The 27,154-nt window shown below is 36.7% G+C and overlaps 2 protein-coding genes across 2 annotated transcripts; one reads left to right on the top strand and one right to left on the bottom strand.

The window, feature by feature from the left end:
• Positions 1-1,109: 1,109 nt before the first annotated feature.
• Positions 1,110-15,525, bottom strand: LOC141911519 (allene oxide synthase-lipoxygenase protein-like). Its single transcript, XM_074802508.1, has 16 exons — positions 15,308-15,525; positions 12,876-13,137; positions 11,422-11,466; positions 11,082-11,216; positions 7,736-7,833; positions 7,432-7,564; positions 7,170-7,265; positions 6,991-7,087; positions 6,760-6,877; positions 6,073-6,165; positions 5,137-5,197; positions 4,948-5,053; positions 2,528-2,619; positions 2,228-2,401; positions 1,669-1,832; positions 1,110-1,427 (listed from the first exon to the last, which is right to left on the bottom strand). The coding sequence occupies exons 1-16, from the start codon at positions 15,523-15,525 to the stop codon at positions 1,313-1,315; spliced, it is 2,007 nt and encodes a 668-aa protein (XP_074658609.1). The 3' UTR covers positions 1,110-1,312.
• A 7,255-nt stretch (positions 15,526-22,780) lies between these two features.
• LOC141911694 (twist-related protein 2-like) lies at positions 22,781-25,053 on the top strand. The gene is made up of 2 exons (XM_074802695.1): positions 22,781-23,653; positions 24,874-25,053. The coding sequence occupies exon 1, from the start codon at positions 22,873-22,875 to the stop codon at positions 23,596-23,598; it is 726 nt and encodes a 241-aa protein (XP_074658796.1). The 5' UTR covers positions 22,781-22,872; the 3' UTR covers positions 23,599-23,653; positions 24,874-25,053.
• The last annotated feature ends 2,101 nt before the right edge of the window (positions 25,054-27,154 follow it).

Raw genomic sequence — 27,154 nt, 5'->3', positions numbered from 1 at the left:
GTAAGCAACTATCAGGAATCAATTCAAAAATGTAAAACTATAAAACCTAAGGCAGTGTTAGGTAGTATCCAATGTAAAGAACTCTTGATTATCATTGAGACAAAAATTATTGATCTGGAAACCGTTTTGTAGTGTTTGCGCCTCTCACCAGTCCGGAAGAGGCTGGCGTAACAAACAGTCAGACATCAAGCTCGTGACAAGTAAACAGTATAAGATATGCAAATGACATTGAACATTATACAAATGAATTACATATTTTTTCTAATAACTATGGTGAGCTGCTTGATCATGATTGATGAAAAGAATTAATGTACAGGGTAACTCGGTGGCTGGCTCGGTCAACGTTTAAGCTCCAGAAATGAGAAACAATGTACCAATTTTTAGCCTTGATCACATTGCTTTCAATTTTAAAATTCGAGGTAGGTTGTTTTACAACGATATCTCTAACGTATTAAAAATCGGGTTTTTCTTTTAGGACCATTCGGTATACAAAACGAATGGACTCATGTATCATATACTAGCGAAGTACCCGCCCCTCTTTAGAAATAAACCAAAAGAAGTAATGATATTGTAAAACGGAGAGATGAGTTTTAAGATCTAGCAATCAATCCTTAGTCATTCCCCACGTTAATCTTGTCTCATCCGGACAGAGCCTTCGCATACTCTGCCTCAGTACTCTGGAATACTTTACCTAGTCCAAAATCTAGTCCTTCAATCGATGTATCTTCAAATCTAAGCTCAAAAACCCATTTGTTCATCAAAGCTTTTAATTAACCTCGTTTTGCGTTTTCTCTGTTTCCATGTTTTCTTTTGTTGTATGATGAGCATATTTTATATTGATTATAGGCTGAATAAATTATTATCACTAAATTATCATTAAATAAGCCGATACTGCCATCTAAACATGCAAATAAACCTTTTGTCATTGCAACGATAAATATGGACAACTCAATGCAAATTAGTGCGGAATGTTGCAGTCGGAAAACATTTAACTGGCAAGCGAACAGCTGGAATTTGACCCTCTTCAAAGGAGATAAACTTTTTCTTACGCATTGATCCTTTGAAATAGTCAATCTTTCTGACATTTAGCTAAATATTTAGTAAAAAATCTCTTCTGGAATTTCTCCATCTTTTGAATAATGTCAACCGCACACAACAGTACAACAGTTGCGTAGAGTGCGAGAACAACCTACGTCTTTATTTATAAAGATATAATATTTTTTTTTCATATTCGTTTTTAGATATAATTTATATTTAGTGCGTATTTAGATACAAATTACGGTCGCTGTATTTGACAATCGTGAGTAGTATCTTAGATACTAATGGAATTTGGAACGATCGTTGGGTCTAGTATGCAATATTTGTCCTTGCGACGCGAATCAGACGACCTAATGGTTTTGCTGATTTTCTGTAACTTTCCTCGAAACCTGCAAAATAGAATGCAAGAGTAGATGTTCAAAACCCTGCAGTGATTTCTCCCTCTTGAGTTGCACATGTTTCATTTCCAATGTATAAACTCTAATTCATGTAGTCACAAATATCGAACTGGATCCAGCGTAGAACGCAACGTCCAAAACAGCTCGCCAAACAAGCGACAGAATTATTATCACGCCACGCTTTTATGTTCACAAACAAAATTTCCAAAAAACGAAATGAGAAAAAGCCTACCTTTGTACGGCTACCAAGGCAGGTGGATCGAAGAGGTAATTAACTTCGAAATCTCCCAGAGATTTAGTAGCCCGCTGACTCAGTGTCTGTGTCATCAACATTGTGTCCAACGTCTTCTCCTTGTCGGGAAGTGCATCGATCAAATGTGATTCGTCCAATGGATCCTGGGATAGATAGTATTTGCAAACCACCATTAATATGTACTGATTATAATATGTATGAACACCAAGCACATCATGAATACACCAATTAGATAATGCTCTATTAAACCTAATTTTACTTGATCGAAGCGATAGGTACGTATTGGCTTCCGTACAAAAATCAGGCAGTACTTAAAAACATCTCGACTTCATACAAGTTGTTTGAACTCAAGAAATGTGATTGAAAAAAATGGAATCCTACAATTGTAGTTAGAAATCACATCATGCAGTATCTACGGTAAAACATAACGACAATCTTCGCCTATTCTACATGATTATGAAATATCCGAAAAGTTGTGGTGGCGTAAATAAAGGGTACGAACTATTACGATATTAAAAAGATATGAATCTACGTGTACCTTATTCTTGGGAGGATGCCCTGCCATGCTTGCAGGATAGTTTGGTGGAAAGGCGTAAGCCTCATACTGGTAGAAATTAACAGCGGCGTGACCCACACTACACATAAATATAACAGACGTGCATACCGTCCTCAGCTCATCGGTCGAATTAAACTTCCCTCCTCCTGGCATACCCTAAGATGAATCAAACAAAACCAAACAAAGAAATTTAATCTGCACACTGTAAAGTCTGAATTAGAGCGTACGTCATGGAAGTATATGCAACATTAACCTGCAACATTTTACGTATTAATTGAGTACCTTAATTCCACAGCCATTAGCATTAAATGGCTTGCTCAGCTCAGCTGCCCAATTCTGTATTTCCGAGTCTTTCTTCAATTTTTCGTCAGCGTCTAATGAAAAAGCATATTCTTTATAAAGATCAATTTGTGTAAAAGGCACATCATTCTGCCGAGAAACCGAGACCCTGTTTCAGCAGTGTTCAAGCTACAAGCAACCATTTCAGTTTTACGATTTTTGCAGAAGTCGGGAATGGAATCCGTGCTGCAAGCAATTCTAAAATAAAGGATCAATGGTCCGGTGACTCGCTAAACTGGTGTGAAGTAAAAAAATTTTCATGTAGTACGCAAAAGTTCATTTCATTGAAAATTAAAAATATATAAAAAAGGATTTAATTTGATTTTGGTCAGTGATAATTGACTTTTTTACGAGAATGGAATCTTTGAAAAATCCATTACGGGAATTTTTGTCTCACCAAATTAATGTTCATAATCTTAATTCATCCCTGGAATGACATATAAAACAACTAAAGCTATGAGTGACCCATTAAAATACAAAGTGAGAGCCTGGGTTTCATCGGAGGTTTTTCATTATCATACGGCCCAATTGGGACAGAAGCTCCCAAATCTATGCAAATTTGAGGACATTGCCGGTTAATGACGAAATAAAGTTTATCGACTGACATGATTTTTAATAATTTCACGATAGGATTGCTTTTAGTCGGCAGGCAAGCTTACATCTTCACTCATACATAAATCGTTGTTACGCGCGACCTTCACCGGGGCGCGCGTTATCGACGACTGATACATACACGCAGTGAACGCGAGAGTATAAGCCGATATTGCATACGCGACTTATCAACGCGAACGCTCATCACTGTGCCGCGATTTACAAACTAATACAAATAATCAGGCTCCAAAACGGATCGCTTATGCGAACGTTAATAAAATGACTTCAATTAATGATGATAAAACAATTATTCCAGTCGTGTAAATATCAGACTCATCTTAAAAGATTCGATGCTACCAGCTGATCAGTATCATCAGTGAATTAGCCATGTGGCGAACATGGAAGTAAATTTCCGCAATTTGACACCAGAATTTCGTCAGATTTCTTGATGCAACGTTACCTTGTGCACGGGATTTCAAACTAGATGAATCATTAAACACATTGCACACAATAAATCGTTATATCATACGCCTTGAGTATCAGTATTCGCGCTAGAAATGATGAATATCAACCTCTTCAATTGTGCCGCCATTTTGTTAAGCGAAATAACGTGCGTACCTGCTGATCCACCTCATTTACATATTCAACGAATGCGATGACGTCATGATGGAAGTCAAACACAAATTATGTATAACCGAGATTTTGGGCGGTTTCGCCTTTGATGCCCATAACTACCGAACGAAGCGTCGGATCTGGACAAGAAAAAGTTCTTCCGACGTAAATAGCATTGTATTTTCACATGTATAATTCTGGACGGTTAAAGATGCTGCATAAAAAAAACGTGCTCAAATAAATCGAATATTTGACACGTTTTGGTTAATTTCTCAAAAAATATGAAACCTACGCTTTCAACTTTGCGCACCATAAAGAGAAACAAATTACGAAATATATTTCTACTCAATCCCTTCAATTCGCCGATTATTAGTGAAACTACAAGCTACTGAAATTGCGTTAATTGAGTGTGCTAAAAATAGCTTTGAGCGTAGTGTATTAAGCATACGAATGATTATCGATCGGCCAGACCGTTGACATAGGCTAACGCGAGCCAAAAATGGAAAAGAATGTCTCATTCAGCTATGCGATGTATTTTATCTGACGCTGAAACTTCACAAAACCCTGGGCGTCTATTTTGTTTCTCTGAAGAAAACTGAAAAAGTGTGTGTATTATTTTGCAAACCACGTTTGAATATACGTTGTTTTTTTTAATCCGTCTGACTTATGACGGGCTGTGAATGAAACATTCCTTTACCATGTGATTGCATTTTACTCGCGTATGTTGTCCGTCATCCCTTGAAAATGCTATTTTGTTCATCACTCAATCCCACCTTGGAGTAATCATGATTAGTCCAAGATTGGAGTAATATGATTACTCCAAGATCCCACTCACCGGCATCGTCACATGGACAGTGACAATGAAAACATTGAGGTATGGGCAATGTCACCTCGCGGATGACTGACCTACTGACCTGGTTGTCCGCTAGATGGTGAACTAGTCGAAGGTGGCTGCTCTAACTGCGCTACTGGCATATGAGCAGTCGTACAATCGTTGAAATACCCAAACACTAATTGGCGGGGGACGTTTTGCAATTCCTCGAAATGTCGAGAAATAAATAATAAAATGTCGAGAGGGCTATAGCCTATATTACGTTATCAAAAATCCAAAAGCACAATTGCATGGAAAAAATAATCGATGAACATCGTGTGGAACTTACCATAATACAGATCAATTATCTCTTTGACGTATTCCTCAATTGCTCCATATAGCAGCATAGCATCATCCCGATATGGGTAATTTGGTAGAAATTTTGGATCACTAACCTGCAAAAGAATAGAATGACTATTTTCCACGATTGCGTTCATAGGTTTGAAATACAAAATAGCGGAAGATGCATCTTACTTACACCACGTTTTTCAAGATCTTTCGGTAATACACCATTTACGTCAAAACGCCAATTTTCCCAACTAAAATTAATAAGTATTATCGACGTAAGTGACTTGGTCGAGATAGCTTTAACGAACTCTATAGTCCATAAGATATGGTCCAATCAATGACATTTATCCACTGCGACTACGCGCACCGACCCGTTTATCAGTCCTCGCAATGTCCCTGCCAGGGGCATCCATCCATTCCTAGGCCTGGTGTATAGGGGGACATTGATATTTAATTATATTTTTCACCATCAATCGGAACGAAAGCATGGTAATTTTGGAGTTCGAGTTTGAGCCTAAGCCCGAGAACCGCTGTCGCCTGTGGCTAGGAAAACATATTCTAACAAGTCTAGATATTCCATAATTGTTAGCAATGTCATGTGCTCATATTGAATTAGTGTTACAGTGCATTGTTCTCACCACCAGGATGAGTTGAATATTGAAACGTAGCTATTTATCACAATCATCGATAGCGAGGTTGTAGATTGTGACGCTTTTATGATCGTGGTCAGAATGATTGTGCTTTTTATGATTATGTCGTCAATCTTCAAATTGTCAGATTGTTGAGCATTTCAGACCACTTTTCCAAGTGGGCGGTGTCGCTGGGCCCATGGTACATCGATACAATGTATATGATTTGAATCGTATATGATGAGGAAACTGTCCAAATCATCATTATTATGAAGTTCATGGACACGGTACATATAATTTGGAACATTTGTGGAATAAAACTGCTGCGCATTTCCCCATCTATGCATATTTATCCCGATTCTGTGCGCAAAATGTGTGCAGTAAGGCTAGAAAAAGATATATATTTGACCTTATTTTTGCACTGATTAGCCCGACCGGCCATGAGAAACACGGTGTCTCCTTTAACCTTACAGAAAACTTCGAATAGGCCTACTTACGATTTGGCTAGCATATGAAACAAACCACTGCGCCCCATTGTCATCGTTTGATCAATCCAGCCGCCAGGAGCTACTAATATACTGACTGCTAAACTGAAAATTGAAAAACAATAGTTCATAATCAATTAATTTACTATGCAGTGAATAGCTTTAAAGTTAAGTACAATAATCCGTCACATCAGACCGTTTAGACGGACCACAAAACACATTTTTTCCAATGTCACTAAATTTGCATTAAAAAGGATTTAGCCCTTTTAATTGTTGCTGATAGATTCTTCGTTTTGAAGCTAGTAAGAGGCTCATATGAGGATTCCTTGTAGAACGTACACGATGGAGAATAATAAACAAAACAACAATATTCTGGCGATAGAATCAGGTTGGCGTGCAGATCTCATTAACAAATTAAGTCGATATTCAATTACGTAAAATTGAATTCATTTTGCAACTCAAAGCTCATCTCACACAGCTACTTATCCCAGTTTCCCCTGTTAAATCTAGTTTTCACCGACGATTTTTTTATGATTCATAAGTGAAGATTGTATGATCAAATAGCTGAAGAAAACCGTCATAAGCTGTATCACTAGATTTTCAGGTTTTAAATCTAAAGAGCTAAAGATGCTCGACTATCATCACATTAGTTAAAACTGAAAAAGGATTATTGTCGAGGAATGTATAAAGTCAATATACCTGTTTATCGCCATAACATAGAGAAAATGTGGTGCTAAAAGTTTAAATATGGGGTGCGACGGAGACAGGTTTCGATTACTGCATACGGCAAAACTTTCCATCAGCAGATGAGTGTATCCTGTAATGAAATATAATTTTCATTGTCATAATTTTGTCGTCGTGAAGCGTTGCTCTTTTTCACTTCGAAAGCCCGAGGATTTGAACTTTTGATTATACTTTAATGAGGCTTACCTAAGTGTGAAAGCGTTTGGTGATAGGCTGCATCGGCATTGTTGTACCACATTTTTGCTAGTAACCAGACGTTTTTATCGTCAGTTGGCAGGAAAACCTGTGCGGGCGTTGTAAAAATTGTTTCATCATTACATATTGTTATTATATATACTCGTAAATCATACATAGCAGTGTCTTACCGGATTTGTTTCACTCGGAACTTGAAACAGTTGAATTGCAAGTGGCATCAATGTGTTGGATTTATTGACAAAAAACAATGCCAAAGGTGAACATAGCTGGAAAACAGATGTAAGAAATATATATATATATATATATATATATATATATATATATATATATATATATATATATATATATATATATATATATATATATATATATATATATATATATATATATATATATATATATATATATATATATATATATATGTACACTCACTACTCTGCCCTCCGGGCATTTGATGCCTTCCAAAATTTTCAGATCCACAATATATAATCTTTTCTCCTCGATAATCTTGTCGAGACTTGCTCCTTCTAGCAGCGGCTTAAGCATTTCTTCATTAACAGCGAAACTTCAAGTACAGAATAGATTGTTAGCTAGCATCCTTGTGAAAGGATATGAAAAGGTTCGAAATGTTGCAATGAAAAGTCTTGGTGTATTGATTGTGGATGTATAACATATCATATAACACTATAGTAGAAGGTTGGTACAGAAACAATAATTTCAGACACAGAGCACTTACTTGGTGGGTATTTTCTCACAAAGCGTAATGAGGACTGGATTGGTACCACTCAATCTTTGAGCAGCGAAATGTCGATCCTCACTCCAGCAATTCATCACCTGTCGAGAGAAAGTGCACTGATAAAATGCCTGATATCAGATTTCTACAGTAGGTCTTATCAAAAAGTGTCTTCGATAAAAAGTTCTAATCACGCGTGAAGCCTTAACGTCACTTTTTGAAAGTGCATTGATACAGGATCGTATTTTATCGTGAATCAAATGAAATTGATAGGTGAGGCTAAAAGCTAAAAAATTCTTTGCTTTCTACAACTTACTTGCTCTGAACTTATGTGCTTTTGACGTGAATGGGAATTTCCGAGAATTCCAGCACATAACGTAATTATGGAAAAGCTGCACTCTGATTGGTTCTTCGGGGGAATTTCGTCATAGGGAACCGGACTTAAGTAAGTATGGCAATGTAAATAGAGCCCCGGCTTGAAAATGTCTTGTCTATTTCTTAATTGACTAGAAATACATCCTTTGAAAAAAATCAATTCCGGATTGTCGATCTGATATCGTTTTTAGCTGGAAGAGCTATTATGACGATGCCTGGAAATCGGTTGTATGTGTTTGCTAGTCGTGCGAAACACACACTCGTTCAAGATTGATTTCTGTAAAATCTTGAATTGAAGCAGTTTATGGAAGGACTTTTTCAAATGTACAAGAGAAAATTTATCTTTGACAAAATTGTGTAAGGGGTGGGGTAAAATAGCTGCCATAGGCGTCGATGTTGTGATGTGCTAAGTAGCCATGTGCTTGCAAACTCAATTATTTTTTTTTTCAGCTTAAAGCATCAAATTCAATTCTATTCAGATTACAACGAACAAATCCAATTAGATTTTATTCAGCAAAACAACAAATCTATCTAATGTGAGTTGTGTTCAGTATACATTAATCGCAAATCAATGAGAGAAAAAGAATATTGATTTAAAGCATCTGCTACTGCATGCGTTACTGAAAATATCAGTATATATATAGTGTGTTAATTAAAAACAGTAGCTCGAGAGCACAGGAGTTTTGGGCCTCTAGTCATGGGTTTCGACGAAACCTACGGAGTGAATTGGTTATATCATTTTCTTCAACCACAGAGTGCACTTTTTTCATTTTCTTGCCGCCGCGATGTCAAATTCAATTCAATTATCATTGGAGCATTATTGATTTGCCTGGATTGTATTGAATTTATGAGAATGTGGTAAGTAATGTACGGTGTGGTGTCCATTAAATGAGTAGATATATTTGTGTTTTTCTGATTCGATGTTCGCATATTCAGCTGGGTGAACGAGGTTGCATGGATTTAGTTGTTGTTTTGTTGTTTTGTCGTTTTGTTGTTGTTTGAATATACGGGTTTGTTTTTATTTGAATAGGAGCAAGTTTTTGCAACTATTATTGTAGTCTTGCATTCGGTTGGGGGATGAATGCAAATAGCTTGGCCAGGCGGCAGCTTCTGCCCAATTTGTTGGGACTTCAATTCATTTCCATTCATATATATATATATATATATATATATATATATATATATATATATATATATATATATATATATATATATATATATATATATATATATATATATATATATATATATATATATATATATATATATATATATATATATATATATAATATATATATTGTTCACAAAGAAAATTCGCAATGAACAATGAACAATTACAAATACATTCATACACAAAAATAAATGCAGTACAGAGTCGTTAAGGAACACGGTTTACATATAATATAGAAAGGGGGTTTCCACTAGACGCGGGCACAGATTTTATTGAATTCACGCAAATTAATTAGTTAATAATTAAGTTAAGTAATTTTTAACACGCAATGGGAACGGCTTCGGCTCAGTTTGTAGAGTACCTTCATGGAGTGAATTAATAGCTAACAGTATTAATGGAAATATTGTCGAACTACTTATGAAAGATATGTATAATTCCATCGAAGTTTAAAAGAAATTCTATTAAATCTCAATAAATTATTTAACCGTCTTCACCTTCTCAGATGAGACCTTGCTGTCTTTTTATTCATTTGATTTAAAGAGGCCGTTTGAAACTGGAATGATGGATGGATTACATTAAACTATAACCTACAGGGAAAGATTGCCAAAGATTGCAAAAAACCCTAGCTGGTGGCGATCATGAAGAGAATAGCTGGTAAGCTTTGCAAACCGAAAGCTATCAAATGAATACAATATTGTACGTACCTCTAGAAAGGTAAACCACTTTGCAGTTAGCAGTTATTGTAGGAAGTCCGAGTAAAAATGCCTTAGACGCATGAAGTTCTGAACACACGTGATGCCTGGACGGTTGCTTTTTGAAAGTGTACCGTTAAGTAGGACTCAGGTCGCCTTACAACACGACGCAACTGTTGCAGACCGCGCTCACGTCAAAAAATAGCAACTGATTTAAGCGTTCAACGCTATAGTCAGCTGCGCTCTCATCAATTGATCATGTAATCTGTTCAAATTAGCGCCGCCAATGTTATCAGTGAGTATTTTTCTTACTGACTGAATATTTAGTTCAAATATGTCTTGATTTGAGCAACAATAAGCCACGTCTCATTGCAGGGATGTATCAATTCAATTCGATTCGACCTGTAAGGCGATAAAGTAATTTGTCCTTTTTATTCAAAAATCACTTTTCAGGGTTTCTATTTCGAGATGAAGACTGTTATATTTGTCAGTTCCATTTATCACTGTTTATACTATGAACATAAAGTTAATTATTGACAAAAAACGGCCCAGATAAAATGTTTTAATAAACAATGGTATATATAGCAGGACAAGAACCCCAAAAACGCCGCGCAACTACTGGTAGTCGCTGCGATGCGTTGCTGAAAGTTCAACATGTTCAACTCATAGCGGCTGGCGGTTTTCCGTTGCCGACCCGTCGCTGTTGCTTAGGTCACCGCAACTGGCAAAAACCAGTCGCTGACGATCGCTGCTAGTTGCTCGAATTAGTCGTTTCCAGTTGTAGTTGCAGTTGTAGGGCAACCTGAGTGCCCCTTAATTAGAAATATCTCAGGCGAAGTTCTTAATGCACGAGATACCCGAACGATCACTTTTTGAAAGCGTACACTAATAATAAAGCATACCGAAAATGTCTAATGTCCGATGTTATACTTAATTTACAATTTAGAATTTCTGATTTGAAGTATTGAATATATGAAGTCCGGACGAACAACAATTTTGGTAGATAGGGATCTATATAGTACATGTAAAAATGTTTAATTGAAGTAACTTAAGGACATTCAATTTTTTTAACAGAAAATTCACAAGGTGTGAAATAAATAATCCTACTTACCATAGGCCGAGGCATTCCACAAAATTTGTAAACTTTAGCCAGATCATCCATCGTTTCCCATTTATTTGCTACTGACAATATCTTCAGAAAAATGGCCTCGCTCTGCAACTTAAAACTCGTCACAAGTAGTGGAATCTGTAAAATAGTTTTAAACAATTTTCATATCAAGAATATATACAGTAGAGTTCGTCGGATCCGGTTATATGTTATGGACAAACACCTAACGAATTCCACGATGTCCAGCATTTCTACGAATCCTGGAAATTCGGAGGTAAGATGAACCGGAGATTTGTCAGATTGAATTCGTATAACGTAATTTAAACAATGCCAATCGTGTTACCTGGTATTTTTCACTAAATTTTTCATCATCTGGTAGCGTTTTAACCTGTAAAAAATTAAAGGTCGTCGATAATCAACCACACCATTTAAGACAAATTGTACATGGACCTCTGGCTGAAAAAATCGAGTATTAATTTTCCGTGGGTTCCACGGGGATTTCGCTAGGTGATTATGATGTTAGGCACATAAAGTACCAGTGTTGTTTAACAGAGTAGCTTCATGCATCCGCTAGTCGGTGTAAAATGCTTATTAGACATTTTCCTTAGTTCCCAAATTTCTTGTTCTTTATGTGGTCTACCATATAAATGTTGCTTAACTTAAATGATAGATGGCGCAGCTGGCGTTGCCATGGACCAGTAGCAAGGCTGCCGTGAGGAATGAGCGTTTCATTCCTACTACATGTGCATTTCGTTAGCCTTTTTCATAACGAGTATGGATTTTTGGTCATGAAAATAATCTAAAAAGTGAGAATTTTTTATTGGCTTAAATTGAAATGGTGGGGAAAACGAAGAAAACTAAGTTTAGATGCCTAATTAAGACTGAAATGTCAAGGCTTTGGGTGATTTATGCCATATGGTGCTGGCAGAGGAAAGTCTAATTAACCAAGTCCTGGCTGGTTGCCGAAGTCTAGGGTTACAGAGCAAAGTCACGTACTGGTTCATTTGGGGTAGCCTATAACACGCGATTTTCGATAAGATATTTATCATGGGAAATGTACTCCGTTGAGTATACGGATCAGCCTAAAAATTCAATAAGAGTTATAGGAAATTGTCTGGTAAGTCCCAAAGTTTACTGAGAATAATTCAAATTTGTTTTCAAATGCCGTCTAGACGTTGGCCCAAGGAAACAATATCCACGCTACAGTTGATCGATTGAATTGGACGCCATCCAACCAGTGATGATTTTGTCTTAAACACATTAACACGATCACTGACAACACGAATAAATCGATAATATATTGTTTTCACTCTTTAAGTGGCGAAAATTGTGAAATAAAAATTGTTTCAGTTTTATAATTTTCCTTTCTTTAAACTTTCACAACATGCGCCGACAGGTAGCCGACCGTGATTTTGGTTCTATCGTCGAATTGCCCGTTGTATAATCGCTGAATCAAATTTAACAGAAAATATGGGCTAACAAGATTGAATTTCTGATTTGCTAATGACATCATCTAAGCTACGCATGTAGTGTGACAGGGTTTCGTACCCTGGTGAGTCTCGATGGCATCAGGTTCGAATCCCTGCGAGGGATTCTATAGTTAAAAATAGTCTAAAACAGGAGGTGCGTATTCTTAATGAATTGTTTAGCAATTCTACAGCTTTCCAAGTGGCTATGGTATCCCAGAACCTCTGGTTCCTTTGAGCCTAGAATCTATTTCTCGCAGCTGCTTCATTTAATAGAATTTCGTGATAAGTGTTCATAAATACGGAATTCATGATTGCTTTATAGATATACCTGCACAATTGTATCGGGGACATGGAGTGCATAAACGTAGTTCTTCTTCTTCTCGTCTAGCTCACTTTGACGTCGTTTTTGGTTTAGGTCATCTTGCGGAAGTGTTGTATCCAGCCATTGGAAACGGAGCGGAGTGTTGGGCTTGATCCAACGTTGAATTGGGAAGACATACGTTTCGCCTAGACGTTGATGTTTTACCTCGAATCTGTTTATATACCAGTCCGGATTGATTCCCGATGGATCCCTCAAAATTTCAATTTGTCTGAGAAAAGATAAATGATAATACCACATAATGCAATATGCCCTATATCAAGAATCCCATATAATCATTCGTCACTTCGCCCAAATTACTAAAATTGAAACGTTTTTGCTACGATGTCTGCTCCGAAATCATGCCTAAAACCAGGAGTAGATATATTCTTTCGATCCACACCAAGAAACATCATTTTCATTGCCCCTAAGTGAATTTACTCTCTTAAGACTAGTAGAAAACCCCTCTCTGACGGGTTCATGAGTTTTCGGGGGAAATGGAATACAGCAATGCGAGGGATCCGCCGGATAAACTCTAACCCCACCCCCACAAGATTTTGATGGGCTCAACGCAGCCTCAAAATCCTGAGTGATATTTTCTATTGAAAAGCGCATGGCACTATCCCTTTGGTGGAGGGAACAGCTGGAATAGCTTTTGAAATTAATTGTTTAAAATTTTTGACCGCTTGAAGCCCAGAATGCAACAAATAGGCCTGAAATTTCCAAATTCCCCTGTTCAATATTCTATCCACAGATAGCTCTGGAACCCTGCTGCTGCCCTTTAATTATCACAAACAAACCTCGAATGAAATGATGCATTACGCATGAAAGGAAAATCACTATTTTTCTATTACAAATGTTATTTTACTCATATTCAAGAGATACATTTGGACATTGAGCTACATGTATACTGTAAAACCGACATTTCAACGTTCATTCACAAAACAAGACAGAGCCGTGTAATAATATCATAAACCGATCTGCACGAGTTACAAAATGATGAAATACGTGTTGGTTGAATGAAAAACCTTATAACTGCAAAAAATGCAATCCTTAAAAATTCTTATAAATTATATCGAGCGGATATGAAGACAACGGGCCAGCCAGTTCTCGCAGTCACTATTTGTCAGATTTGTTGAGATATTAAGCCCCTTTTCAGGCCAAAGAACCGGCTTCCAAAACCTGGATACAGGTTGACAGTCCATTGCATATCGTTGCAATGAAATATGTTAAGAAATTTGCTGTGATCATCTGAAATGTATTCAACTCCTATCTTCCTATCAAATTAATCCAATTAGGCACAAATGCATGCAATTGCTGGGTCATTGCTCCAATAAATACAATAAACCATTTTACAGTTGCTAGCCGCCATTTTGTTAGGGTACTTTTGTCCTGTATTGTTGGGTCATTTTTTCTCTTTTTTAAAAACTATCCGTGATGTGTGTTGTATCATATTTCATCTGTCCATGGATGGATTTTGACAGTTTCAGCAACATTCAAACCGCATAAATCTCTAGTTTTCAGTTATGTAAAAATCATTTTTTAAATTTGCAACAATGCGACATGAGAGCGATATAAAAATTGGCGGTCAGTTTTTTCCGTGCGCATAGAAATCCAGGGTACTGAACTTTGAAGTTCGTTATTTTCAGAAATAATTTTCTAAAAAATCCAAGCATTTCAAGAACTGTGCGCATAAATGCCCTCTTTCGGGTGAACTTTGAAATGTTAAGATATCTTGCCTAGTTTATTTCCTATGGCTCTTTACCTGCAGCGCGTGTATTGTCATTCCGAGATTCGGCGCTGTTTTCTTTGCGTGTATTTCAGTATATGGGTGTTATTTTTTTCATTTTTACTACACTTTTCTCTACGGAAAATGGTTTGCTTGCAGAACCGTCGGTTGCTTGCAGAACCGTCGCAGCAACCGGAGACTATAAATCGCCTCGTGTTTGGCAGGCTTATGTCAATCCGAGACTATGCTTAAAACCTGTATTCTTTCAATCCCTCTTAAATATAGATTCTGGGTTGACTCCATAAAGTATACAACATTTATGCTTTACGTCGTTCCAAAAGTTCATGAATTGGTCGTTCCGTTGGTTCCCCAAGAAAGTATATTGGGTTGTTTATTTATAACCTAACGACGGGGTGGCCTTTAGAGCGCTGCCCGCATGGCCTGTTATTCATTGAATATATGTTTTATTCTACGCAAATTAAGATTATTGTTGTATTGACAGTTAACCCATTATCCACCGGCCAGTGCCTTTTCTTTTTTTACAAAAGGTATCACTTCATATTATCATTCTCTGCCATTTGAATCATCGACCAATAATGGTCATCTTAATTCGAGTTCGGGTTTTTGAGCGGTGACACGTTGGTATCATCATCTCAGTATCAAAACCACTCACCTTATCGGACCACTATCGGGGAAACCAGCAGGGACTTTGAAATTATCCTCCGCATTGCGTTCCATGTCGTCATTAAAAGTTTTATCCAGCTTTATTTCTGGTGATACCACCTCCATATCATCGATTAGCTTTATCTTAATATTTGCATCAGTGCCTGCACCTTTCTTGTCACCTGTTCTCACAGTGACAACGAACGGGGATGAAACGCCACTACCCATTGCGATAACTAAAACCTTTGCTTGTAGAACAAGTCGCACAAGATGTACATACGTCTGATAGGAACTTCGGATTACCTCCAATAAGTTATTTGACCACATATATTGATATATATATATATATATATATATATATATATATATATATATATATATATACAAAAATAGTGTGTATAATTTTAGCAGGGTTGTCAACGAAAAAAAACTGGTTTCTTTAACAAAAATCTGCTACAAAACCGGTTTTTGTATGAGTTTTTACGACGATTCTCGGAAAGATCGTTGGCCTTTTTCAAAGCAGTGCAATCTGACAGAGTGTATTCATTTAGAACACCCAAGTAAATGATCCAAAGCAATGGTTTGGTTATCATTTTCTCACAGCCGGGAGTTGTAAGCGATCAGGTCACAACGCAATAGATAATGTCAAACTGAAACGAATGTACGATCCTTTCTTCTCGTCCGATTCCACGATCAGCAGAAAAATGAACTTTCGTGCTCTGGTCGACCAGTTGATACCGTGCGTATTTAGCAGAAAGACTATTAAAGAGGTGTGCTCACTATTTTATGTATGTCAAAGCTCGCGACTCGCAGGTCGGTACACTGTTCTGTTCTGTTCTGATCTCCCCTCTCAAAAATGTTTATTAGATATTTATAATGGGTGACTGAAGTTGACATAAGCATTAAACTGACATGTGAGAGAGTGCCATGCTTACAATTTACTGTTCATTTTCATTAATTCTTATTTTTTGGAGTTTACATATTCCATTTATTTTGTAACATAACTATTTCTTTGTTAAGTATGGCTGACAGCATTGTTTTGATGAGTAGACATCGAGTATGACCAAGTATTGTTTAAAGCAGCTAATCAACAGCTAATTATCACAAAAATTCACTATTACTGACATGTTTATGTTTGGTTTGAACATAGTTACAGGCAAACTCGGTGTCAAAAACAATGCCTGACCAATATATATGTATGTATGTATGTATGTATGTATGTATGTATGTATATATATATATATATATATATATATATATATATATATATATATATATATATATATATATATATATATATATATATATATATATATATATATATATATATATATATATATATATATATATATATATATATATATATATATATATATATATATATATATATATATATATATATATATATATATATACATATATATATATATATATATATATATATATATATATATATATATATATATATATATATATATATATATATATATATATATATATAATATATATATATATACATATATATATATTTGTCTATCTTCTAGGGTATTACAGGTTTCTCAGGTTGTTCGCTCTCACCACGCTAGTTACCCCAGAATGAATTTCTCAGCAAACTAACTTGTCGAAAACCTTTCGATTTTAATTATCATACCTATAATTATACCTAGAAATATGCTTTATCTGAATTGTGCATTCAATATGTAAGCTCAGTGCATTCATTTGTTAATATTCATTAATTTAGAAATGTGTTATATCATGACTATGTTCGCTTTTTTATTTCAATTATATAAGAATATGTGCATTTATGTTTTAATTTCCAATGATCTAAGAATATGTTGTATCTCAATCATCTTGTACGAATATGAATATCGATAATCTTAATGAATTTCTTGCTTATGTCAGGCTTTATTCTATAGATTTGTGATTCTCTTTATTTTGTGAATTTGTCATTCATTTTTTTAATTTTTATTAGGAATATGTTATTCACGGTATATCTAAACTGTGCATTCATTACGTAAAATCTAATGTAAATATGAATATCAGGTCCAATGTTAATAAGTTCTTCGCTTAATATTCCTCGCTTAATTTCCTTAGGCATTATTACCTATGGCATTTTTACCTCTGGCATTATTACCTGGATTCATCACCTATTACAACTGCTATTGTTGTTTCCCCATCGTTTCGGGTGGAATACTTTTCTACCCATCTTCAGAATTTATTCGAAATTAGATATAGTTGTATAGATATATGAGATATATTCACAATAGCTCAATGATATTCAAGACTGGAATTAGTCTCAACTATTTACAATGTTCAACCTAACAACGTTTCACTGTGTAGACTAAATGTATACATGTATAGAAATTAATTTCTAAACTATTTTACTGCGCATCATGTCATAGATTATAGACTTTTACTTTTACCAAGGTAAATGTGCAAAGAAGCTGGACATAAAGACTAAGGTTTTGTGTAATCCCAGTTACCATGTAATCAATCGCAGGAACAACATTTTCATTGATCATCTGGATTCATTCGCACAATTTCAGTCTAGTTAGACCAGTCTAGTTATATAGCCAATTGAACAACCAGTCTTAACACCTTGGACCAATATCAGAACTACGTAACTAGCCCCGGGACATACACAAAACTTCCATGACAAATTGTTAAAATCAAATTCATAATCGATTTAAATCATATGTACCGGTATGAATACTCTCCCTAATCACATTATATGTGAAATCAGATTGAATGCACCATGTTTGGAAACAAAGTTGTTACTATCCCCATGTAAACGATACCAAGGAAGAAAGACACTCTAAATATTTGGATGGATATATGAAAGCTGTGGGTACTGGAGTGTGTAATGGGTAGTGTAGTGTGATCTGTGTGCATTTGTGGCCAGCACACCGATCACATTGTTCAATGTGGTTTGGTCCAGGACTCGCGAGATTTTCAACAACACGGAAGTAACGTGTAATAAATGATGACTTGAATTGACTACCTACCATCCCTCATTATTGTTGGAAAACTAAACGTTCGGCATGACTAAAAATTAGTAACAACATTTTAGAAATGGCCAGAATTTTAACTTAGGTTCTATCTCATTTTTATTTTACAATTGCGATTGGTATAATTTTTTTTTTACTCGGCCGTTAAGGCTTCATGTTTCGTCTGCAATTCACTGCAAATAGTTACGCAACTACGCACATTTCAGTGTTTTTGGTAGCTGTACACTCAATCGGCACCGTTCGTGACTAGCTTCACTGCGGAATTATCATTATTTAACATCGCCATATCACATCATCAACTTATATTGTGCCTTAAAGCCCTAACAGCCGAAATAATTGAAATGCACACACGATTTCTATCATTGAAAATTGAGAGAGTGGCCATGTTTGTGTTTGCTGCTTCGCGTAAATCCCGCGCAGAGTGGGGCCGATACGTCCAGTTGAACATTTTACCAAAAATAGTTAAAAAGGGATTCGTCATTGATTCTCTGATCAATAGTTTCGAAGAATACCAAGAGAGTTAGTAATTAGAGCTATGTGTTTCATGAGAAAGGCGCTCCTTGTGATGTCACCTCTCAATGATTGACATCGTGCCTGATAATCCCATCGACTTCGCTGCAGAGATCGCGTAGCATTTTTAGACAAAATGCGCACGGTCTAATAAAATCAGTCAATGCTTACCGTAGGTACATATGGTATCAATCTATAGACTAGTTACAGGTGCACACACATGCATGCACCATCACAAAGCCCACGAAAACCACATGGAAAAACACTATTTTCTCATGAAAGATGGTAATTCCTGAAGGAAGCCAGCTTTTACAGTGGAACCGCTCCTTACAGCGAACTTCACGGGACCAGAAAATATGATCTGAAATTAATCAAATAGTCTTACTTGGGACAAAATTCTATGTTCGTTATATCCGATAATTCGTTGCATCCGAGTTCGTTGTAACGAGGTTCCACGGTATATCACTTTTAGCAAGATACGTAAGAAATCAAAATCAACATGATATTTCATTAAATTAATGATAATATTAATGATATTAACGGATATCCTGGATTCCTCAGAAAACTTTGCAAAGATGATCATTTTCCGATTGGCAGGTCAGACATAGGCCTGCATCGGATTTGAATATAATAATTTCCACAAAACACAGATCTCGTGAAAACGTAGATTTGACAAATATCTAGCGTGGATACTAACCTCGATATAGGTCAGCAGATTCACTGGTTAACAAAAACATCTGGACATAGGCAACTATGATTTTGGCCATGTTATCAGACATACATCGTTAAAACATTTAGATACGAGAATACATTTGCAACTTAGATATCGGTGATGAATACGTATTATGATTCGAAAGATCGTCTTACATAGTAGACCTATACCTACCTTGAACCTTGGTAAAGTAGTTGTTTCAATTGATTTTGACATGTCCAGATATGGCCCATACGTATTAAAGTTATTTTATGATTACGATGGTATGACGTTTTATTCCATGGAGATACTATTGAGTCCATCTGTTGACTGCCCGTGTTGTGTACAAAAGAAATAACGTCAAAGAAATGTTCGATGAGGCATCCTGTATAACAGGTGAACTCAGGTTTTGGCTAAGTTGATACAATTGCGAAACAGATTTATCTCGGCTTTTCTGGTTGTTATTGTTGGGTTATTTATTTGTTATCGTTATCCGATTAGCGCAGTAATATCGAGCGAAATCTGGCTAACAGGCATATATTTTTAAAAGTCAAATCGTAAGAGCACTTCATGAATCAGGTATAGAATGATATAATATGATTATCATTATTTGAAGGTTTTGCGTTAATAATGTAAAGTAAATAGTCTAAAATGAGACGTCCACTCTGAACTCTACTCACTCGGTCAATATTCTTCACGTGTGAATTCAGGTCACACTCCAGCGATCGGTATTAACTCTTCGGTGAAAAACGATTTCAATTAGCGCCGATTTCTCGGATAGTCGGCATGACCTTCTGGACTTGATTGTATTGACTGTGAATCTTTTATCTATCTAAATATATCGAGTAGACTTAATCTTTTTTCAAAGTTTCAATTGGCGCTATACAAAATATATCATAGAACATTTAGAACATTCGACATCAAATATCAGACCCGTGGGAAACTGTTTTTGAAACTCGTCGGCACAGGTACCAGCGTGTAAAATATATATCCAGTTACACTTAGATCGCAAATCCATGTAAATCTACTGAAATATTTACCCTACAACGGCAGGTATTTTATAAACCAACCCGCATTTGCTATATATAATTTCAAACTAAACCTGAGGATCAGGTGCGCTATTAGCGCCCTTTTATAAGGGAGGTCACGCTAAATGTAATTGCATATACGCGAGACCCCGAGGAGCCAGTAGTATGGACTTTAACGAAGAGTCCAAGTGAGTACGAGGAACAACCATTTTCTTTTGATAGCATTTAGTGACTATTTACGGGCTCAGGGTGGAATAAGCAAGGGGGGACAAACATCCTACGCCTATAGCCGCGTTCACACAACTAGTTAGACCCGGTCTAAATGGGTCCGTACCTGGTCCGGTCCAAATTTTGGTGAGCGTTCACACGGCGTTTTGACACGCGTTGATAAAATCGCTTGTCACCGGGCCCACAAGATGTCGCCATCTGCTAGATAATTTACTGGGCCTGGATGGTAAAACGGATGATGATCGTGACATACGAATACGAATTACGCTCCAATCATTTCCATAGTATAGGGAGGAAAAACAGTACTTACAAATAATTACATAAACGGTAATTAAAACATTTAAAACTTAATTGATAAAATACCGCAGAGGTCGTGACATCTACCGTAGAGATTCGGAATTACGATTTAGACCGGACCTGGTACTAGTTTCTGTCCACACACATAGATTTAGACCGGTCCAAAATTTTGACCGGACCAGGTTCGTCATAAACGATTCTGTTTCGACAAAGTGCTTACACGAAAAAAATGTAATGAAATGCGGTCGAGCATTAGGCCGAGGAATTTTCAATCGAGTCATTTAAGTAATTCATGATACCTTAATCAAAAAATTTGCTCGAATGCTAATTTAGGGTGCAGAATCAACAGCGCATCGAATCATATCTCTGTTTTTATGGCCTCATTGTACCGTTTACATATCGAGAAATAATTGGCCTCATCAAAATAAATAATAAATACTTGGCCAATAACAAAAGATTTCTGTGAAGCTGAATATCTCGGCTCGTGGTACTATTCGCCCCGTTAGTCCGAATGAAAGACTAAAACTGACTTCATTTTTGTTACTAAAACACGCACGTGTGTATTGAAGGTTAATTGAACTAATTATTCGGCGTTCACGCCTTGATAACCCTGTTTGTGAGTTAACGTTATGAACCGATCAAACCCTCGAAATTTTCATAATCACATCGATGATGTAGGACTGAGAATGAACCACCGCGAATCTGCATTTAACAAAGGCACTCACATTGGCGGGGTTACATTTTCTGTCTAAATAACGCGTAAGTGGGTTCTGTCGCGTTCACACTTCATTCCGGCACGTGCTCTCTTTAAAGACATTCCACTGGCCCTTGACGGTAATCTACTGGTATTTATTTTATCATCCGAGTTGTGATATGGACCTACTCTAATTTGTACATCCATCCTTGGACTCGATAACGACGACATGGTTTCTCTTCATTTAATAGCACATGGTCCATATAGTCCATGGCTGTGGTAAATTGGTCTTTGGGGCGTTCTTAAACAAAGCGATTGAAAGCAAGCAATTTTAGTCCAGCGACAAACGCGTTTGGGGAGAACACAAGAGGCTTACTCTCGCATTGGAAAGTTTCATGTATTTCGGAAATGTTATACAATTTACTGGGAAATTCAGTATATTTATAATTAACCTAAAGTTTATCCAGCCCTTTTGATTATCATCGACGATCAAGTTTTCTCCAGCTTTCTCCTTGGAAAATATACTGTTATATCCCCATAGTCATATGTCGGGTGACTCAATCGATTGGACATTCAGACTCGCTGTTGTAATCATAGGCCGATATTAATCTTTATTTTTAAAATAAAGATGCACACAATTTCTTGCTATTCGACCAACGGTGATGTTTTACAGGGTTGTTTACACCACAGGATACAGTTCCACGAACATTGGCTCCACAACTCGAATTTGATATCTTATTTGATATCAATTTAATACTACGTATCTAATGTAACACATGCAAATTCGATAATTTGGATTAGATAATAATATGCGGATGATGAAATATTTTACGATATTTTTGGGGTTATGTAGCTTATGTACCACACATGAGGAAAACCTGGATGAAAGCCATGTTCTATTTTGCGCGAACGTATCTGTCAGTTCTGTGGTTACGCGCGCTGATAGGTCAACAATCACTATGGGGCGTATCTCGTTTAGTAGATGTTAAGTGATAAAACATATCAGTTAAATGTGTAAGTTGGAGTGTGCCACTTCGTTACTCCAAAAGCAATATCGTATCATCTTCCAGAGCTTTTTCGTCGTTCGTCGTAGGAAATTGCGTATGGTAAAAAATTTCGATGATCCCTATTAAATGTTCGACCGCTGCAGATTCGTTGACGGAACTCGACGTTGAGTCTTCAAATATCCACGGGTTTCAACAGCACCGTCACGAACAGACACAACGCGACATGTTCGGTATTTTGCAAAGTGTTAATTCACCGCTACTTCTCGAATGGCAACAGCAGACAAGCCCAAGCTCGTCTGGACATTCAGCTGGCTCGTGTTCCCCGGGTTTAGCCAATGGTGAACTAAGTAAACAGCCACTACATTATTCGCGTAAAAGATCAGCTGATCGTGATAACGAGCTGAGAATCAGTCGGCAATCGCCGAAAGCACCTGCTTTGGCTAAAAAAGTGCGTCGCACAACGCCAACAATGAAACTGCAGCAACCACAGTCATTTGAGGAACTACAGAATCAACGTGTCTTGGCCAACGTCCGCGAACGACAACGAACTCAAAGTTTAAACGATGCGTTTTCGTCACTGCGAAAAATTATACCCACTTTGCCATCGGACAAACTATCTAAAATACAAACGCTCAAATTAGCTACGCGGTATATTGACTTTCTGGATCAGGTTTTAAGGAATGACGACGAGACCGTGGAAAAGAAAATAAACAATAGTTGTAGCTACGTCGCCCATGAGAGACTCAGTTACGCTTTCTCTATGTGGAGAATGGAAGGAGCTTGGGCGATCCACAGCGATTACATGAATGCAGACCACAACACTCAAAATTTACTTTAGGACGTCCAGTAATATATGAACTCATAATATTTGGTGCTACTTGCTACATCTGGAGGTAAGGACTCTTTAAGTTTATGTATCCCTAAGTTAATTCAACAATTTCTCCTTGGGCAAAATTGGATCTTGGGGCCCCATTGAGAAATGAAAATTCGTATAGACTTGATGATGTGCATTTCATCACCTTGGCGATTTTACTGCGGGTGATTTCAAATGAATACCTGTACGTAGGCTATCATTCAATGATAGTGACGTCTTTCGCTTTTTCTGTAACCCGATTGTATTTTCAACATTGAAATTAGAATTTACGGTCAGTGAAAGCTTTAGAAATAAATCATTCTTACAAAATAAATATGGTGGCGTTTCCCTAAATCTTCAATGAATTGCCATCCCTTGTGTTGGCTCACTAAGGGCGTGTCCACCAACACCGCAGCAAAGAGGAATTGGTCTGCATGAACTCGTTAATTTTCAAAATGAATACCAATACGAGAAAAATTAAACACTGGTTAAACAGCTGGAAGATAACGTTCATAGCCTACATCGTTTTATATATCATTCAACAAATGTGGGACATGTGGCCTAGAATGACTATCCAGCCGGTGGGTTTTTTATTTAGTCTACTTATCGCGAGTTCGGTATTCTCACGCCGAATTTTAACTATTCGCCAATTCTGTAAATCAGCATTGACATCGTAAAACCTTGAGGACTCAAAAAACATGTTATTTGTAACTCGTTTTTGCGTAGGCCTATAGTTTGAGCTCAACTACCATTAAATTGAGTTAATCCTTTGGATTGCTCGACGCATAGACGAGGGTGGTGTTCCCCGCGTACACGCAGAGATACGCTCTCATCAGATTTGATACTGTGGGTCTCCCGAGTGCTGCGAATCGGTCGTTTCTATCGACCCGGCGACACAGAGGCAGATGATCTACGCGGCGTCGATTACCGATCATTATATATCAGTACGGTGCACGCATTATGTAATCAAACAGCACGCGGTTAATGTAAACATGTCTGTCCGTATCACTTGCCCCGCACACGTATTTAGCAGTATCAATCATATTTCAATCTTGACGAGATTAGTTTTGAAGTTATGACTTTCGTCGATTTGTCATTGATCTGTAATTTTACACTGGGTTCTTCAGTTCCGCAGTGCGAGTTGAATCTGAATCAAAAGTTGAATGGATAAAGCGTTTGATCTAACTCTAAACCGCGGAAAAATTGCCGCTGCATTTTCATTTCTCATTTTCTAATGAATATCATTCTTTGTATTTACAGGATTCATTGATAAGTATTCCAAAAAGGCGGTAATGGCCGAAGCGAGCAAACTAATCGAAAATTACCGGATACTGAATGAATTCTTCAACGTCGCACGTCGCATATTATCAATCATACCTGCTCTGTATATGTATAGAATTTATTCCGAGGTTTTTGTTGTAATAAAAACATGAAATCTATTTCTACATACATGTAAATGTTTCATTTCCTTGTTGAAGTAAATTGATGGGTATACATTGTCCTGATTACGATTGGTAGAACACTATATCCGTGTTGACGCGATGAGGAGAGAATCCCACAATGATAATAAAAAGTCCGAAAATGAAACTTCGAGATAGTAGTTTATTTCAACGTTTCGACTATATCCTAATAGTCATCTTCAGGAATAATGAATAATAATTTGAAATAAACTACTATCTCGTTCGGACTTTTTATTATCATTGTGGGATTCTCTCCTCATTGTCCTGATTGTCTAGAGCGGGAGTACCTCTCAGCACGTTGGATCGGTCAAACAAGAAAACTTTATATCAACAATTTACACGCAAAAAGAAATCATTTTTGGTGCAGGGGAATTTAAGTCTACATTTGAGCGGCACCGAGATGTCTACTCACAGTCGTTATTTAGCGATATCATGAACGTACGTCTATGGTGATATTTGACACGCTGTCGTGTAATTCGAGAAAACCAGCGCAAACGAACGAAGACTATCAAGCGTTGAATATTCCCGCCGTAGTTGTAATTTTCAAATTTCATGGGAACTATCACTACAGTCCAAGTGGGAGGTATTTTGTGTTGGGCTGAGGATCGCGGAAACAACTGAACTAAAAGTATTAAACTAATCGAAATGGTTTACTGTTTATTGTAACGTAGTGCGGCAAGCCGGGTGAATTTTATTAACGAATTATTGAGTCATTTCAAATATTTTAGAACGAGAATGTATAGTTTCGAAGACTTCTGAGCTGTAAATTATGATAATGCGATCAAACCAATACAATTGAATTAAATAACAGATTGTACATTCTGTTACTTTAGGGTTATCAACGAGTTAGATGAACTTAAAAAAACTACATATCTAAGTGGAAATATACATAGATATTTTGAATCCATATTGCATATAATTCCAACCTATGCCAAAATAAGCTGGCCATTCACACAATAAATCAAATTGACTTTCCTTCCTATATACTTATGACTGATGCGTTGGCTACGTATATGTTACGAGTATTTATAACTAGCGAGCTGTGGATGCGATGATGCTGTTATTTCATGGTATTTTCTAGTGATCTATATGGGTAGGTGAGAGTGCGAACTGACTGTCGGCATCTGTTTTCGATTTAAGAGTTCTCTAATTGGTGAAATTACCGTCAGGTATAACGTATGCTATAAGCGCAGGTGTATCCATCGAGCAGGTTCTTCGCATTTCTTCCTTTCTTATAATGCCTGATAATTCCACCTTTTACCTACCTCAACTCAATTTAGGTGGAATTTCTGAAATCATTTAATAATTTATGATTCAATACCTGTGAATGTTGAATCAATCTGTGATCTGTGTTTGAATATAGATAATTCATATGAAATCCCACACTAAAATCTATTCCCGATTATGACCATTAGGATATAGCGAAAACGTTAATTAAGTCCATCTAGAAATCACTCAAAGGTGCCCGGTTAGATTTTCAAACCTTGGAAATAATTGTGCCCGATTACATGCCGAACTTTACAGTAACTCCACCAGCAGTTGCAATTACATATAATAGAGACAAACAAGAAAAAACAACCCAGTCATCTAAAAATACATCACGGATTGGAATTTTTTGTGTTCGTTTCCTTTGAACTCATAGCGAATCAATCCAGATGTTGATAGCTTAGAAACCATTCTTTTGGAAAAATCAACAAATGACCCAGAACGTAGTGTAAATCTCAATTCAGAGACGATGCCAAGTAAGAATATCGGTTTATACAAATCTCTCTCGTAGAATTTCGGCCGAATATAATCCGATCAGTGTAGATTAGGGCAGAGAGGTCCACCTTCCCTGATTAGAGACAGTTAACCCGTTTTATGTCCATTTCAACTTTTTTTTGTAGAAACAAGATAAAACATTCAGTAGATACCACATTTTCATTGCAACCTGGGCTGAAAATCGTATCGATTATATAAGTCTATAGTCTATAGTTTAACGACATGGAAATAATGAGAACAAACATTTCAAGAAATGAATATTGTCGGCAGGTAGGCACAGTGAAGCAGTAAACAGTTTCTGTATTGGGATTAATAGATTA

The sequence above is a fragment of the Tubulanus polymorphus genome, chromosome 10 (genome assembly GCF_964204645.1).
Source record: "Tubulanus polymorphus chromosome 10, tnTubPoly1.2, whole genome shotgun sequence".
NCBI classification, from domain to species: domain Eukaryota; kingdom Metazoa; phylum Nemertea; class Palaeonemertea; order Tubulaniformes; family Tubulanidae; genus Tubulanus; species Tubulanus polymorphus.
This window is presented reverse-complemented; position numbering and strand designations above follow the sequence as displayed.

Bases quoted from the DNA above. Each gene is read 5' to 3' on its own strand.
- LOC141911694 (XM_074802695.1), top strand. From the start codon at position 22,873: ATGATCCCTATTAAATGTTCGACCGCTGCAGATTCGTTGACGGAACTC.
- LOC141911519 (XM_074802508.1), bottom strand. From the start codon at position 15,525: ATGGGTAGTGGCGTTTCATCCCCGTTCGTTGTCACTGTGAGAACAGGT. The intron at 7,088-7,169 runs GTAAGACACTGC...ACGCCCGCACAG, and splicing joins TTCCGAGTGAAACAAATCCG to GTTTTCCTGCCAACTGACGA. The intron at 1,833-2,227 runs GTACACGTAGAT...TATCTATCCCAG, and splicing joins GGCATCCTCCCAAGAATAAG to GATCCATTGGACGAATCACA.